This window comes from Buceros rhinoceros, unplaced genomic scaffold, assembly GCF_000710305.1.
Source record: "Buceros rhinoceros silvestris isolate BGI_N320 unplaced genomic scaffold, ASM71030v1 scaffold16246, whole genome shotgun sequence".
Lineage (NCBI taxonomy): Eukaryota > Metazoa > Chordata > Aves > Bucerotiformes > Bucerotidae > Buceros > Buceros rhinoceros.
This window is the reverse complement of record NW_010417057.1, coordinates 8,553-23,022: the sequence shown is the minus strand read 5'-3', so window position 1 is coordinate 23,022 and position 14,470 is coordinate 8,553. Positions and strand designations below refer to the sequence as shown.

The following is a 14,470-nucleotide window of genomic DNA, read 5'->3' as shown; positions in this document are numbered from 1 at the left end:
CCTGCCCCAGCGCCGGTAGCGCCGTGCGGGGCCGGCGCTGTGCGTGACTCACCCTGTCCCGCCCACAGTATGCGTATTTCAGGATGGGGGTCCAGCAGAAGGAGATGGTGAGAGCTTGTCTTTTCCAAATGCCCTTTGCCGAGCTCAGGAACCGGCACATCTTCCTGGAGCGCCGGGGGTTCTACCAGACCCCGCACAAAGGCCAGACCCAAACCAGTAACCCAAAACTGAAGGATATTCTTCAGTTCCCGGAGAAAGACTTCCTGGCCAGCCTCGCCTACTCCACCCCAGAGGAGTACGAGGTCTTCAAGAAACTGCTGACTCGAGAGGAGGAGGAAGAAAAAGAGGACAGGGATACACTATATGCAGAGGAAGATGAAGACTTGGACAGCAAAGAAAGTAAAACAGCCGGAGAATGAGAAGGTCAGGCTCCAAGGTGCCTGACCTCTTCTGTGCTGCAATTTACTTAGGCTCCCACCCCACCCAGACAGGAGCTGTGGTGGGTGCAGAGCTCCATATGCAGAGTCCCCCTGAGGAGTAGCAATAAATTCCATATATCAGAATACAATAACCCTCATTCCTCCTCATTTACCAAATACTTTTAAAAATATCCAGCTTCTGTTAAATGTTTTTTAAAAAAGAAAATCAAACCAAAATAACTAATTTATTTCTAAGGCTAGGTTGAAACCTTCTGGCTGCATTACATAGTGCTGGCTGGGGGGTGCCAGCTTGCAGCCTGGCCCAGGGGCTGCACTGAAACTGGACCGTCCACCTTCACAGCCCCTGTTGGCACTGGTCTTGCAGCTGCCCAGGCAGGGTTACAAAAGGCTTTCTAACCCTAGCCCCAAAACCTCTCCTGCCTGTTGTAGCTGTTCTAGTTTTTCCCTTGTCTTGTTCTTCCTAGGCAAGGGCTGGCTTCTTCTCATACCCTGGGGAGGCAGGATCCTGTGATCACCTTGGAGGCAGGGGGGCTGGAGCAGGATCAGACAGCCTTGAAGGAAAATGAGGCATGTCCGTCTCTGATTCTCCTCCGGGAGCAGAGCTAGAGCCTGTGCAGGAGCGGAGCATCACAGTGGCCTGCTGGTTGTGGCTTTAAATCATCCCTGTGGCTCTCAGGCTGCTGCTAGATGCTCTCACAGCCACTCCTCTAGGCCGCACACAGTTACACTGCTCCTGGGAGTGCCAAAACTCCTGCACCTGTTCTGCAGGAGTTCTGAGAGCATCTTCCAGGCTGCAGCTTGACACACACGGCTGACCAAAGAGGACCTCACAGAGTCCTCACAGGAGGACTGCCCGGCCAGGATGCCCCCCACGCTGCGGGGGAAATAACACTCTACCATAACTACAATGTATCTCCATTATGTATTAATTTATAATATACACTGCATGTTAATACACACATCTACGTTTAACTAGTGTTGTCATACAAACTCGCAAAAACTAGGAATATTTCTAAGCTACACTTTTTCCTTGCCCACCCTGCCACAGCCGGTGGGGCAGCCACTGCGTGCTGGTCCTCTCCTCCACAAACAATGCAGCGCTGGCATCTTGGCACCACCCGGTGGATGGGGAATGCGAATGCTGCGAGCAGTTCGGGGGGATGGCAGATACAGGATAGAGCTTGCTTGTCACCGAGCCCTATGCTGGCTTAGAGGCAATTAGCATCAGAACAAGCATGGTGTTGCACCTCAGCTGATAATCTTCACTCTACATATCTTTCCAGGTGCTCTGCTTTCTGAGCTGGAAATTAGGTTAAAACCAGGGATTGTTTACAAAGCAAAGAAAAAAAGGCAGTAGAAGCTAACTCAGTTTCTCCCACTAGAGCAGGAGTGGAGGATACACCTCCACTGCTCACGCTCGCCTCACTGCTCAGGGGAGCTGCTTACCATTTCTAACTCATACATATAGAAAAGGTCTTCTCCAACCAGATTTGTGTGGACCACAATTTCAGGTAATAGCTAAGGTTTTTTGTTCTGCACTGAACTCTTACTTGGGAGTTACAGGTAATTTATAACCTGGATTACAAAAAAAGGTTGATGCAGACGCTGTTGGTAGGGAGTGGGGCTCAGCCTTGCCAATGCCTGTGCAGAGCAGCAGAGGAGGCCAAGGAGGGCTGGTCCCCTTGTGGGGCAGCCAGCTGCTGCAGTACACTGGCACTCAGCTCCAGAAAGGTGGCTGGAGTAAGTCAAGTCCGAGTGAAGGCACTGCTAGTCTAGCAGAGAGAACGGAGTGATGTTCGGCATGCCGATCTGGTGGCGAGTCCCTAATGGGCTGGAGGAGAGCGAGAGGCTGATGCCAAGCAGGAAGGTTCCCCTGCTGTGTTCAACCCAGTGAGCGGATCTGATCTTCCTGGTGTTTCAAAAGCCCTTACATGTAGAAAGATTAAGCTTCTACTGCTTTGAACCCTGTGAAGGAGCAGGAGAAGAATGAGCTGGAATACACAGTCCCCCAAAAGCCCGTCAACTTTCTCTTCCCACCCTGCATGCCCATCTCAGGCTGGGAGAAAGGGGACCTGCCCTCTCCAGGGCTCCAGCCTTTACCTTGCATGGGCAGGCAGCACCCAGGCCCTTTTATGCAGGAATCTCTTGTTCATGAGGCTGCAGAGCTGTGGGCAAGCAGAGCATTGCCTTCTGCTCCTTCACCCAGCCACAACCAAAAACCCTCAGCTGCATGCCCAAGCCCAACCAGCACAGCAGCTAGAGTGCCCTCATAGCGCCTGGAATGTGCCAGCACAAGCACATGCTGCGCTCTGGCCTCCACCTTTCTTATCCCTGACTCCCTGGGGAGGGGGGGGGGGTGTGGCACGCAGGCAGGAGCCCCCCCTGAAAGGGGCCTGGATCAGGTACTTACTCTATGGCTTCTTCAGTGTGTGACTGTTGCTTGCTTTTCTGAAAGAGAAGGGAGGAGTGCTGTCAGCCCTGCAGTCCTTGTGTTGCTTGCAGGGAGGGCATGCAGAGCTGGTGTCTGAACCTTGGTCACTTCACTCTCTCCTTACACTCTATTCTGCACAGGATGCCTGCACCCATCTCTCAAGACTACTCCCAGCCTGGGGAACCCTGCATGTGCTGGGTGACACTGTATGGCTGCATCCTTATGTCCCCAGCCACAGGAAGGCCAGTGAGCTCAGCATGCTGTTGCTACCTGTACCTGTTGGTTGTCTTCTTGGAACCAGTGCTCTCACAGCTCTCCTTGTAGCAGATGTCCTGGTGTACCTTGTAGACTCTCCTATACCTGCACATGTCAGAGGAGCGAGTTGTAGGGAATATCAGGGACAGATCTGCTTTTATGAGTGCGAGGGGGGAGTCTAGGTTTCTCCGCATTTCCTTCCAGGCTTGGTAGATGGCCTTGGTAGGAACAGGTATGTCCCTACATGGCCAGGCCCTTGTGCCTCCATTGCAGCAAAGCTGAGGGGGGCAGGGGGCATAGAAGAGACCCCCATGCCTTGGCATTGCAGCAGGGCTGGCTCCAGCCCTCTACTTGCAGGTGGAGAAGCAGCTGGGAGCTGGGTTAGCAGGCAGGGGATCCACTGCTGCTTGGGGATCATGCACATCAAATCCAACCTCATTGACATATAGGTGGGTAACGCCACTACAGAGCTGTCATTTCAGCAACACCCTGTCCTAAAACACAGGTGGTGACGCAGCCCCAAGGGCTCAAGGGCACACGAGGCTGCTCAGTCTGCACTGGGGAGGGGGCAGCTGCAGCCACCTGGCAGCTGCCAGCCAGGGTATGAGATGGCTTCACACTCAACTCTGCCTTCCCTGGAGCGGAGCTGCAGGGAGACATCCCCGGCTCTGAGCACAAGGGAAAGTAGGGAGCACAACCCGCAGGCAGTACTCACAGGTAGTGGCAGGTACCTCCTTCCCACACAGGGAATGACTTGGTTTCCAAATACAGCCTCGTGCACGAGTGTAGCACCTTCTTGCAGACTGCTTGGGGAACAGGAGAGAGGCGCTATCAACGAGCCCATCTCTTGTCCTGCTTGCCTGTGCCCCATGGCAAGGCACAGGTGAGGCCCTCCTCTGCTGTCCTGGAAGGCTGGGCTCGACAGAACTGACCTGCCAGGAGAAGCAGAGCCCCGAGCCTTGCAATGCCCAGGTAACTACAGGAGTAGGGCAGGAGCCTGGCTTCCCAGGCCACCTATCAGAAGCAGAGGGCTCAGTCAGAAGCAGGGAGCAGACTTGTGCTCCCAAATTTGTCCAAACTGGCAACAGCAGAGTCTAGCCCCTCTTTCCGCTCTTGACACAGGACAGCCCTCTCTAGTGGAGCCTGGGCGTGGTGGGAGCCCCCTCGGCCAGGAGAAGTCAGGTGCTGACAGCATGCTGGGTGACCTGTGCCCTTGGGGGCCTGTGTGCTGCCAGGCTGGGCACATGCCATCTGCGTGCAGGAGGAACCTCAGCCCTCCGGCAGCAGCGTGGGACTCACCTAGCTCGCAGAGCTGGCCCTTGAATCCCGGGCGGCAGTCGCAGCGGTAGGACTCAGTGTCCCTGGCGCAGGTGCCCCCATTCCTGCAGGGGTTCATGGAGCAGTTCTGCCCCTCACCTGCAAAACATGTACGGCTGTCAGACACTGGGGCCACAGCGCAGCCCTGCACACCACCACACCACCCCCAGCATGCCAGGGTGCTCCCAGGGATTGCTACAAGTGAGGGAGCAGGGATGAGGCAGCCAGCAGGGTCCCACACTGCCTCTTGTGTGCTTCCTGACAGGTCAACAAGGAGAGCAAGCTGGTGCCAAGTGCTCTGCCCACTGTGGCGCCTGGGCTGGGTCCTTGCTACTCTTCACTCTTCTCCTGGACTTACTGTTGCTCTTTGCCTCACGCAGCTGCAGTGCCAGACTGCCCTGTCTGGACAGCTCCACGTTCTCCAGCTTCACTGGAGCCTCTGGCTCTGGGTAACGAGAAGGTCACATGTCATGTCTAGCTGGGACCAGACCCAAAGGCAGCCCCTCCGATCAGATCAAGCCTGAGGCAGTGGTTTAGCCCTTCCCAGTTGGCACCCCTAGAATTAGGGTGACCACCTCACCCTTCCTGAAGGACTGTGGGACACAGACCATGGTGAGGCAGAGCCAGAGCCAAGATATGTAATGAGCCCAGGGCTGCTGTCAGGTGTGCCAGGCCCCTTCCCCCACCCCATGGTGTGGGATTCCCAGGCCTGGTAGGATATCTTATCTTGGGCTAGCACTTTTATCCTAATGTCCTGGAGATGGCAAATGGGGGGGCTGATCCTAGGCTAGTGAGGGGCTTCTTGCCGAAGGCACACTCCTCAAGTGTAAGGCTGTGCTTGGTGGTGGGGGCTCATGCTGCTGTCTAGGTGGAGGCTGCACTGGAGGGCTGGGGTCATTACTTGGACTCCTGCTGCTGCTGGCAGGAGAGAAGGCCAGCCTGTGCCACAGCCAGCATTGCCTCCCATCAGGAAGGGTCCCCCTCTGGGCTCACCAACTGGCTGTGTGTCAACTCCTCACCTTGGGCAGGGGTCTAGCAAGCAGGGCAGATGTTTGTCTGTCCAGGGAGAGGTGAGGGCTCTGTCCTTCTCTATGGCTCCCCCAGCCCTGCAGCAAGCTGCTCAACTGTTAACTACCAACCCTGTCCAGGGAGGTGGCACTGGACAACAGAAGTGAGGGGGCAGAAAGGCAGCAGAGCACTTACGTGTCTTCACAGTGATGGATTTACCCAGTGCATTGCTGAACCTTGCACTGATCCTCCCTCTGCCATCCACCAGCTCAGTGAACCTGGGACAGGAGAGCCATAAGGGTACGTGGCACTGCAGGTCCCCCAGGCCACAGCTGCCCCACACACTAGGGCTGGAAGCAACTTGATAAAGCACTTGCTGGTGGCATCTAGCTCAGTACAAGTCCTGCAAGCTTGGCTGCAGGCAGCGTGGCGGGCAGTGCTCCCAGAGCAAGGGTCTGCCTGGCTCATGACCCCAGTGGGTGGGCAAAAGGCGCAACCCAGCAAGAACATAGCATGACCTTGTGCACACCCAGACACAAGAACTGGGAAAAGGGGTTGTGATCAGCCTGATGCTTGGGCTTGCACTGATGTAAGAGGGAGTGCTGGAGCAGTGCTTACCTGGGGGCTGGCAACGGCTCCTCAGCTGTGTCGTGATCTGCTAGCAAATGGAGTTCAGGCAGAAAAGCTGGGGGCAACCTGCTGCGCAGGACCCGGGGGTGTCCAGCTTGGCTCCGCTGTCTCTCCGAAACTCCATCCCTCTGCACTGTAGACCAAAAGGTTAGGGTTAGTAAGAGGCAGGCTGTGATCCAGCACAGAAACTCAACTCCCAGCCAGTCCTCTCATCCCCAGGCTGCCACTTAAGTCTGTCTGGGGACACATGCACGCTCTCCACATGCCTGGGCTGCAAGCGCCAGTCCCCATGAAGCATCATGAAGCTTTAACTCTGCATCTGCACTCCATTATGGAGGCAGCATTCTGCAACATCCACCTCCCCTTGCAGGGGACCTGCATCCTGTCCCCACAGCCTGCTGCAGGCACCCAGTTCTGGGCCATCAAGTCCCCATGGGCTTGTTACTCTGTTGGTCAAATGGCTTCCTACCCCCTGCCTCACTTCCCCATTAGCCCATCACCTTCCTTGTGCTGTAGTAAACGAGCAGCCCTCCAGCCCCAGTGAGCTGGGCACTCACAGGTAGTGATGTATACGTGGATGGGCTCGCTGTGCACTTGGCCTTGCTCTGTGTTCTGCACAGCTGTCACAGACAGACGGTACCACTGCCCAGGGACTAGGTCCCGCACTGTGTAGGACAGAAGCTTCCCATTGGGCACGTAGCGGCTCTTCACACTCTGAGCAGTGGTGACATTGATGATGTAACCCTCCACGGCACCTGTGGGTGGCTGCTCCCATGCCATGGACACCGAGGTGGCAGTGACACGGAAGGTGGTGAGATTTTGCGGGGGTAGAGGTCCTGGGGCAGGTAGAAGGAAGGTGAGGGGGGGAGGGAAAAAAAAAGTCAGCATTGGTGTCCTTGAATAGCAACTGCTCCTCTCACTCACATAAAAGCTTATAAGCAAGCTAAGGCTCCAGCTGGCCTGGCTGTGCCATGGCCAGCTTCAGCCTAACTCTAGCTCTACAACACACCAGGAGAAGATGCTCAGTGCTGGGTCACTGCCAAGGCAGGCAGAACCTCACTGCACGCTGGCACCCAGGTCTTGCCCTCACCCTTCAGATGCCATACAGAAGGGGATAAATCAGACCCTTATGAGCTCCACAAGATGCTGAGCTCATGCTGGTCTTACGCAGTGAACATTATCTGGCAGGAGAGGATGTGCCACTGCCTTGCCTGCCCTTCCTGAGGGCTGCCTACATGCCTGCCTCCCACTGTGCTGGCCAGACAGGCTGATGGCTTTTGCACCTCTGCCTCCCTGCAGCTTTCATGCTGGCCATTGGGCACGGCTGCCCTGTGCCTGCTAAGCCCCAGGGACCCTGCAGTGGCAGGAGGTGGCAAACAGAAACCCACTCACTTGTCCACACATGGAAAGGGGCTGTGGCCAGACTCTCTGATGGGTGGTCTTCTGTCCCCAGGCCACTTAGCGTTGTGACATGGACAACATACCTCTCTCCTGGCTGCAGGTCCCTGTGGAGGAGGAAGGCAAGGTGGAAAGGGATAAGCTGGGCAGCACAGGAAGACCAGCTGGCCTGGCACCCATCTGCCGCCCCACTCACAGGAAGGTGTACTTGGCGATGCTGCTGTTCAGCTCCACAGTGCGGTCTGCCAGGTCCCCCAGCTGGTGGATGGAGACACGCACCCTACTGACAGTGGAGTGCTTGAGCCGGTGGAGAGCCCATTGCACCGTGATGGTGCTGGCTGTCACATTCGTGATCTCAAAGCCTTCCACCGGACGCGGTCCTGGCCAGAGCAAGTGAAGAGGGCTACAGTCAGGCACTAGTCTCATGTGCCACCCTGATCCTTCCTTGCACACCCACGAGGGCATCCTGCCTGCCACTCTGGACTGGCTTCCCCAGTGGAAACAGCTCACCACAGCCTTACCAGCTTGCTCTCTCCCATCCTCACTACCTGCAGACAACTGGGAGGTCAATCCATCTGCCTGTTGGCAAGGCCTCATGCCATCTGCAGCATTCATGGGGCTGTCCTCCTCTGGCTCCAGCCCTCATAACCAGCTCTAAAGGGGCTGCAGTGCCTGGGCCTGGCCCTAAGCCCACATGCCCTAGCAGGCCATCCTGAGCCCTGTTTTTGCTGCCCCTGGCATCCAGACCTGGCTTGAGGCCTCTCAAGATGCTGTGGCCAGGGGTACAGGCCTTTGCTGTGCCCTGTGCCACACCTGCCACCTTGTTCCCTGGGCTTCACTTGGTCTCAGCCCACTGGGGAGGATGTGACCTGCAGGCTTTCCCATCACCATCCCCCTTTTGTTAGAGGGCAGCTTTTCTAGATCTAATCCCCTCAGTCTGTACTTGATTTCTACATCCGCCTGCCTTAGAAAGCAGCACTGCAGCTGCTGTGCCTGCCCATGCCCCCACAAAGGCATCACTGTGCCCTCTCCCCTCTATCCACAGAGCACAGATGCCTGCCAGCCTCTGCCCTCTCGGCATATCCTCATGCCAAGCCCTGCAGGATGGCAGGGCAACTCACCCATAGGGCTCATTGTCAGCAGAGATCACCCAGCCTTGGTCCCTGGCTGGTGCAGGGGCTTCTCCAGCTCAGCCAAGCAGCACCGGGACCCATGCTACCCTGGACCCAGTGACAAGGAGCAACCAGTGCAGCAAGCATGGCCTGGCCCTGATGAACAGGATCCAGAAGCAGTCCACACTGTCAGCTCCCTTACCACTTCCTGGGTAGGGGCCTGATGAACTGTGGGGGGCTTGGTCCCATTTACTCACAGCAAGAGAAAAGCAATTCTCTGTGCCAAGCGCCTCCCAAAAGCCCCCAGCTGGATTTTAGGATCTGCACCACCAAACCCACTGGGGTTTGGCACAGGCCCAGGCTGTGGATGGAGCTGGTGGTATGGGAGAGGCAGCGCAAGCCCTGGTGCCTGCAGGGGCTAGGCATGCTCACAATCACAATCCCCCAAGGGACACTACTCACTAGTGCGCGTGGTGAGCATGATGGGCCTGCTGATATCATTCTTGTTGTTCACGTTGCGTTTGACTGAAAAGACAGAAATATTGTAGGCTCTGCCGGAGGCTAGTGCCCGCAATTGGTGGGCAGAACGACTTCGGTCCACAAAATCTGTCCTGCGGTAAGAGCCGTCGAGGGATACGTACGTCACGGCGTAGCCGTCAATGAGTTGCCTGGCGGCTGCATCCTCAGGTGGGTGCCAAGAAATCAACACACCAGTGTCCTCCACCCTTTCCACCTTTAATGAGGTTGGTGGCAGCAATTCTTCAGGGTGTGGGCAAAAGCAAAGGGGAGAGGTAATGCCATGAATCTTTAGAGAACAGATCCCTGCAGCAAGAGGCAGAGCAGCAGTGATGGAGCAGGGCTCTTGCTCTCTCCCTTGGCAGGCATGGCAGGGACCTTGCAGGTGCCAGCCACCACCATCCCAGTGGGCACAGGAGGAGCAGGGTGCCAGGAGAGCTCCCAGCCACTGCTACCTAGCAGCACCAGTGACTGAGCACCTACCCCTGCCTGCCAGGCCTAGGGCACAGGGAGATAAGGCGAGAGGCCCCAGGGAGGCTGGTGCTGGTGGCAAAAGGCTTCCCTTGGACACCTCAGCCTACCCTCCTGAGAGCACTGGAGGGATCACTGTCACTGCAAGCAATGTGCCTGTCTCCAGTATCCTCATGCTGAGCCTAGTGCCTGTGGCAGTGGCTCAGCACACTGGCACCTGCCTGCAACATCGGTGGGGCCCGAGCTGCCCCCCATTAACATGAGGACCCCGCCCTGCCCACCTCAAAAGCTGCTGGTCCTGGACAGTGTTGAGTCCCTTACGGGCAGTAGCTACCATTGGGCTGGCGTTGAGCCCTGTGCCACGTCCTGGTGCTGCTGCTGAGGGCCTTTACCTTTTTCGCAGCTCTTGCCTGTGTAGCTGACTTTGCAGGTGCAGCTGTGGGTGCCATTGCTGGGCAGGCAGTAGCCTCTGCTCCCGCAGGGGCTGGAGAAGCATGGGTTGCTGGCTGCAGGAGAGGGGCCAGGACCAGTGGCATTAGCACTGCCAGCTGGCCAACTGACTGCCGCACACTGAGCCGCCCTGCCCACCTCACCTGTCTCGCAGTGGTAGCCAAAGAAACCCTCTGGGCACACGCAGAGATAGGAGCCCCCGTAGCTCTTGCACTCCCCTCCATTTCGGCAAGGGCCTGACTGACAGGCATCCACTTCTGGAGGCAGGAGGAGGTCAGCAGTGAGTGGGGACCCTTGGCACGCCGGCAGCCAGCTCCCACAGGCAAGCAAAGCAACAACCCCCCAATGGGGCAGCAGGACAGATGTGCAGCCCTGGGCTTAGCACAGCTTGTCTGGACCCTGAATCCCACCTGAGCACTATGGCAGCTGCATCCCCTAGAAGGGGGTGAACCCCTTTGAAAGGGGATCTGTCACTGGCAGACATCTTGTCCCTTGCTCCCTCCCTACCAAAGCAGTTTCGGCTCTGCCCCTGAAACCATGGGCAAAGAGGTGTGACAAGCAGCGAGCACTTGGGGTGATGGCTCAAGGTCAAGGTGCCCAACACAGTACCAGCTGCCTGGCTTGGTACCAGTTTTGGCCATGTTTCAGCACCCATAGTCCAGCCTCCCATCACCCTAGGAAAGGCAAGTCCCTACCTGTTTCGCACTGGGTCCCCACAAAGCCCTCGGGACAGTAGCAAGAGAAGGACCCAGGGAGGTCTCGGCAGGTCCCGCCGTTCTTACAGGGCTCTGACTGGCACTCATCAACATCTGGGGAGCAGCAGGAGAGGTGCTGGCTCAGCACAGCAATGGGTCCAGCAACAGGGGCTGGTGTCAGGGGCCAAGGGTCTTGGAGATGCAGCACTTCTCCCACAGAGTGCGAGCCATCCCCCATCACTTGTTACCCCTAAACCCACCAGCCAGGAACAATCCCACTCCCAAGACCACTGGGAGCCCATTGGCCCATGCCTGTCACTGCGTAGGGGCTGCAATGGGAGCTAGCCATGGGGACATGCCTACAAGGATACCTGGGAAGAGCTAGCAGTGTAGGGCTGTGCCAACAGGTCCCATAGGGTGGTGTGTCCCCTTCTCCAACCTCTGGTGGGCATCCCACCACCACGCTTTGCCAGGTGCTGGGGAGCTGGGCTAAAGTCACTTGCCACAGTCCCACCAGCCCCTGTGCTGCCTGACACTCCATTCAACCAGTACCCGCAATATGTGTGTACACTGGAGCAGGAGTACAGCGTGGAAAAGAACATGTGAACTCAAGCTGCTTTTCCCCTTGCCTCTTGGCTAGTAACTCTGGAGCCATGCAGGGCACTTCCCACCCAGATCCTGACATCTGGAGCTTCTCTGCACAGGCTTAACATACATCAGAAGTCATTGCCCAGACACTGACAGGAGTGCCCACACAGCATGCATTAGCAGGGCGACACAAGTAGCACATGCGCTCCTGCAGCCCTGCTTGCTCCTCCACCCAGCTGGGAGCGGTGTCTCCCTGCAAGCACATTCCACAGCTGGCAGGGGCTCTCAGGCAGATCTGAGATTACAGACAGGAGCCCAAAGCCAGTGCACAAAACCAGAGACCAGCTCCTGGCCTTGGGTTTTCCTATCATTCTCCAGAGACTGGGGGATGAGGAAGGATTTGCTATAGCTGCCTGCAGCAGCCCTGGAACACACCTGGCACAGTCTCTTACCTGACTCACAATGGTGGCCAGTGTAACCTGGCTCACATAGGCACAGGAACTCGGCGATGCGGTCCTTGCACCTGCCGCCATTCAGGCAGGGCTGGGACAGGCATTCATCGATCTCTGTAGGCATTCAGGCAGGCAAGAGACAAGACAAGGAACATTAGCACCAGGCAGGAGTCCTCAGGGCGACCTATCCACAGACATGGGCAGGGGAGGACTGGAGTACATGTCCTGGGGTCACCAAGCCACACCGGGATGGTACCCCAGGGCTCAGCCGCTACTCAGCACAACTCACCATCACATTCAGGAGGGTCACTCCAGATGCCTGGCAAGCGGCAGACACGAGGGTGGTTATGCTGACTGAGGCTGTAGCCCAGCTCGCACTGGTATTCAGCCAGCGAGCCCACCTTTGTGGAATTGAAAGAGGCCTGTGCGTGCTTCACCTCACTGGGGACACCACAGTCAACCTCTGGGGAGAAATATATGTGGGGTGGGGAGTGAGTGAGTGGGGCCCACAGAGGCATTCCGATACGCAGCAGCACGAGGATCTTACCAGACTGGCAGTGCTTCCCTACATAGCCCACAGGGCATGTGCAAGAGTAGCCCCTGCCAAGGTCTTCGCAGGTAGCACCATTCTCACAGGGGCTAAGGAAGCAGGGGGAGGGCACTAGAAAAAGAGCAGAGCAAAGAGCGACTGCTGCAGAGGTGGCAGAGGCCAGAAATCAGAGCAACCCCCTTCCCCCTCCAGCAGGGTACAAGGAAGAGTCAAAGCAAGTGCTCAAAGCAAGCAGCAAGGCTCACTCGCCGCTGCTATGGCTGTCTTCTCTGGCAGCAGCCCCAACACCTCCCAGCACTGGCAGACCCTGCTCACACATACCAATCTCGCAGTGCCGGCCAGCATAGCCCAGGGGACAGTCGCACTTGTACTTGCCAATGTAGTGGAAACAGGTGCCCCCGTTCTGGCAGGGCCCTGATGCACAGGGGTCCGGCTTACCTGGGGGCAGAGGGCAGGAAAAAGCTGAGCAGCGAGAGGGACGACTGCCAGCTCTCCTCCCCAGACGGGGGCCAGGGGGCCATACCAATCTCACAGTGCTTGCCAGTGAAGCGGTAGGGGCAGGTGCAGTGGTACTCGCCATCCGCTTCCCTGCAGGTGCCCCCATTGCGACAGGGTCCTGTGCTGCAGAGCTGTGGCTTCGCTGCAGAGAGAGTGCCGAGAGTGGGGATCACCCACTGCTGCTGGCATCTTGAGAGCCACTGCTTCCCACCAGTGACCCACCCCTCACTGCAGGAAAGTGGAGCACACCTGGGCCTCACAGCTCTGGGATCAGCAACACTGTGAAAAAACACCTATACAGTTGCATGCTGGGGCCTTGGGTGCATGATGCCATGGGACTGGCAGCTGCCTCTAAGGCCAGGAGCTCAGGCATGTAAAAAAACCCCAACACTGATGGTGTCGTGCAGGAAACAACTGGATTGTCTGGTGCGATTGTCAGGGGCCGTGAACGGAGCCACGTGATCCTCCCTCCACCCTGTGCGATGTGCACCCACTTCCTGCTGCAGTTCAACAAGCAGGAAGGAAACCCTGCTCATCTCCCACAAGGGTCCAAGCTCTTTTCCCATCCCCTACCAAGTCCTGGGGCCAGCAGGCAGCTCTGTGCAGGTACCTTTCTCACAGTGCTTGCCAAGAAAGTCTCCAGGACACTGGCAGGTATACGAGTCATCGTGAACCTCACAGGATCCCCCATTCAGGCAGGGCTCTGAGTCACAAGCAGATGGCATCGCTGCAAACCCAAACACAGGATGTCACTGAGAATGTACTACCAGGAGTTTGAGGGTTGCTCCCCAGCTGATGACTGTACCCCCTACTCACCCCTCTGGCCCCCATCACGTGTCCCTCTCAAGGGGGGGGACATCTCCAGATGAGACTTACTGTGGTTGGTGCTGTAGCCAGTGTGGCAGACGCAGAGGTAGCTCCCACCATACTCCATGCAGTACCCACCATCGGGGCACTGCGTGTTCACGTTGCATGGTGTGGTGGTGACTTCTGCAAAAAACACAGACAGCACCAGCCACCATCAGCTGGCAGCAGAAGGACACCCAGCTGGCTGCCTGGCCAGAAACCAGGTGTCTCAACTTTGCAGGGACTGATGAGATGAGAGTGACCCTCCATACAATGGACTGTGTGAATGGCAAGGGCCAGCCAGGATGTTCAGTGGGCTACAGAGCAGGAGCACAAAAAGGCTGCGTTTCTCTCCCATCCAGGGGAGCTGGGCTGGGGCCAGGGGCTGGGAGAGACACTGCTCACAGGGGAGTTATGAGAGATGGAAGCATTGCTTCCTCAACAGGGGATGATACTTCCAGGCTCAAATTCAGTGCATGCCCCTGGTACTGTGCTAAGCCCAGGCATGAGCAGAGTGTCTCCTTGCTTTTCTGCAGCCTGCCTGACTCAAACATCCAAGTGAGGGAGCAAACATAGAGAGCAAGGAGCCCTCACCTACCAAATTCACAGAGGAGACCAAAAAACCCAGATGGACACTGGCAGGTGGTGACATTTCCCTCCAGGCAACTGCCCCCGTTGCGACACTCACAGCCTTCTGAGAGCTCTGCAAGACAGGAGACAGGAGCTTCCCAGGACTCCTCCTGCTTGCAGGGCTGTGACAGCCAAGCAGACTTGCTGGATGCCACCCCCAGGGGGAGCTCAGGTGGGCGGCAG

The 14,470-nt window shown here is 57.2% G+C and overlaps 1 protein-coding gene across 1 annotated transcript in view; it reads right to left on the bottom strand.

Moving 5' to 3' along the window:
* Positions 1-2,851: 2,851 nt before the first annotated feature.
* Positions 2,852-14,470, bottom strand: part of SNED1 (sushi, nidogen and EGF-like domains 1) — a gene marked incomplete at its 5' end in the record, with an annotated part of 20,163 nt that continues 8,544 nt past the window's right edge. Inside the window, 21 exons of the mRNA XM_010138046.1 lie at positions 2,852-2,888; positions 3,148-3,231; positions 3,842-3,929; positions 4,426-4,542; positions 4,802-4,888; positions 5,647-5,729; positions 6,070-6,214; positions 6,639-6,917; positions 7,474-7,586; positions 7,676-7,859; positions 9,054-9,350; positions 9,971-10,285; positions 10,724-10,837; positions 11,764-11,877; positions 12,053-12,226; positions 12,311-12,424; positions 12,635-12,751; positions 12,837-12,953; positions 13,422-13,538; positions 13,688-13,801; positions 14,256-14,360. Of these exons, the coding sequence (XP_010136348.1) occupies positions 2,852-2,888; positions 3,148-3,231; positions 3,842-3,929; positions 4,426-4,542; positions 4,802-4,888; positions 5,647-5,729; positions 6,070-6,214; positions 6,639-6,917; positions 7,474-7,586; positions 7,676-7,859; positions 9,054-9,350; positions 9,971-10,285; positions 10,724-10,837; positions 11,764-11,877; positions 12,053-12,226; positions 12,311-12,424; positions 12,635-12,751; positions 12,837-12,953; positions 13,422-13,538; positions 13,688-13,801; positions 14,256-14,360 (2,915 nt within the window). The remainder of the gene's footprint in view (positions 2,889-3,147; positions 3,232-3,841; positions 3,930-4,425; positions 4,543-4,801; positions 4,889-5,646; positions 5,730-6,069; positions 6,215-6,638; positions 6,918-7,473; positions 7,587-7,675; positions 7,860-9,053; positions 9,351-9,970; positions 10,286-10,723; positions 10,838-11,763; positions 11,878-12,052; positions 12,227-12,310; positions 12,425-12,634; positions 12,752-12,836; positions 12,954-13,421; positions 13,539-13,687; positions 13,802-14,255; positions 14,361-14,470) is intronic.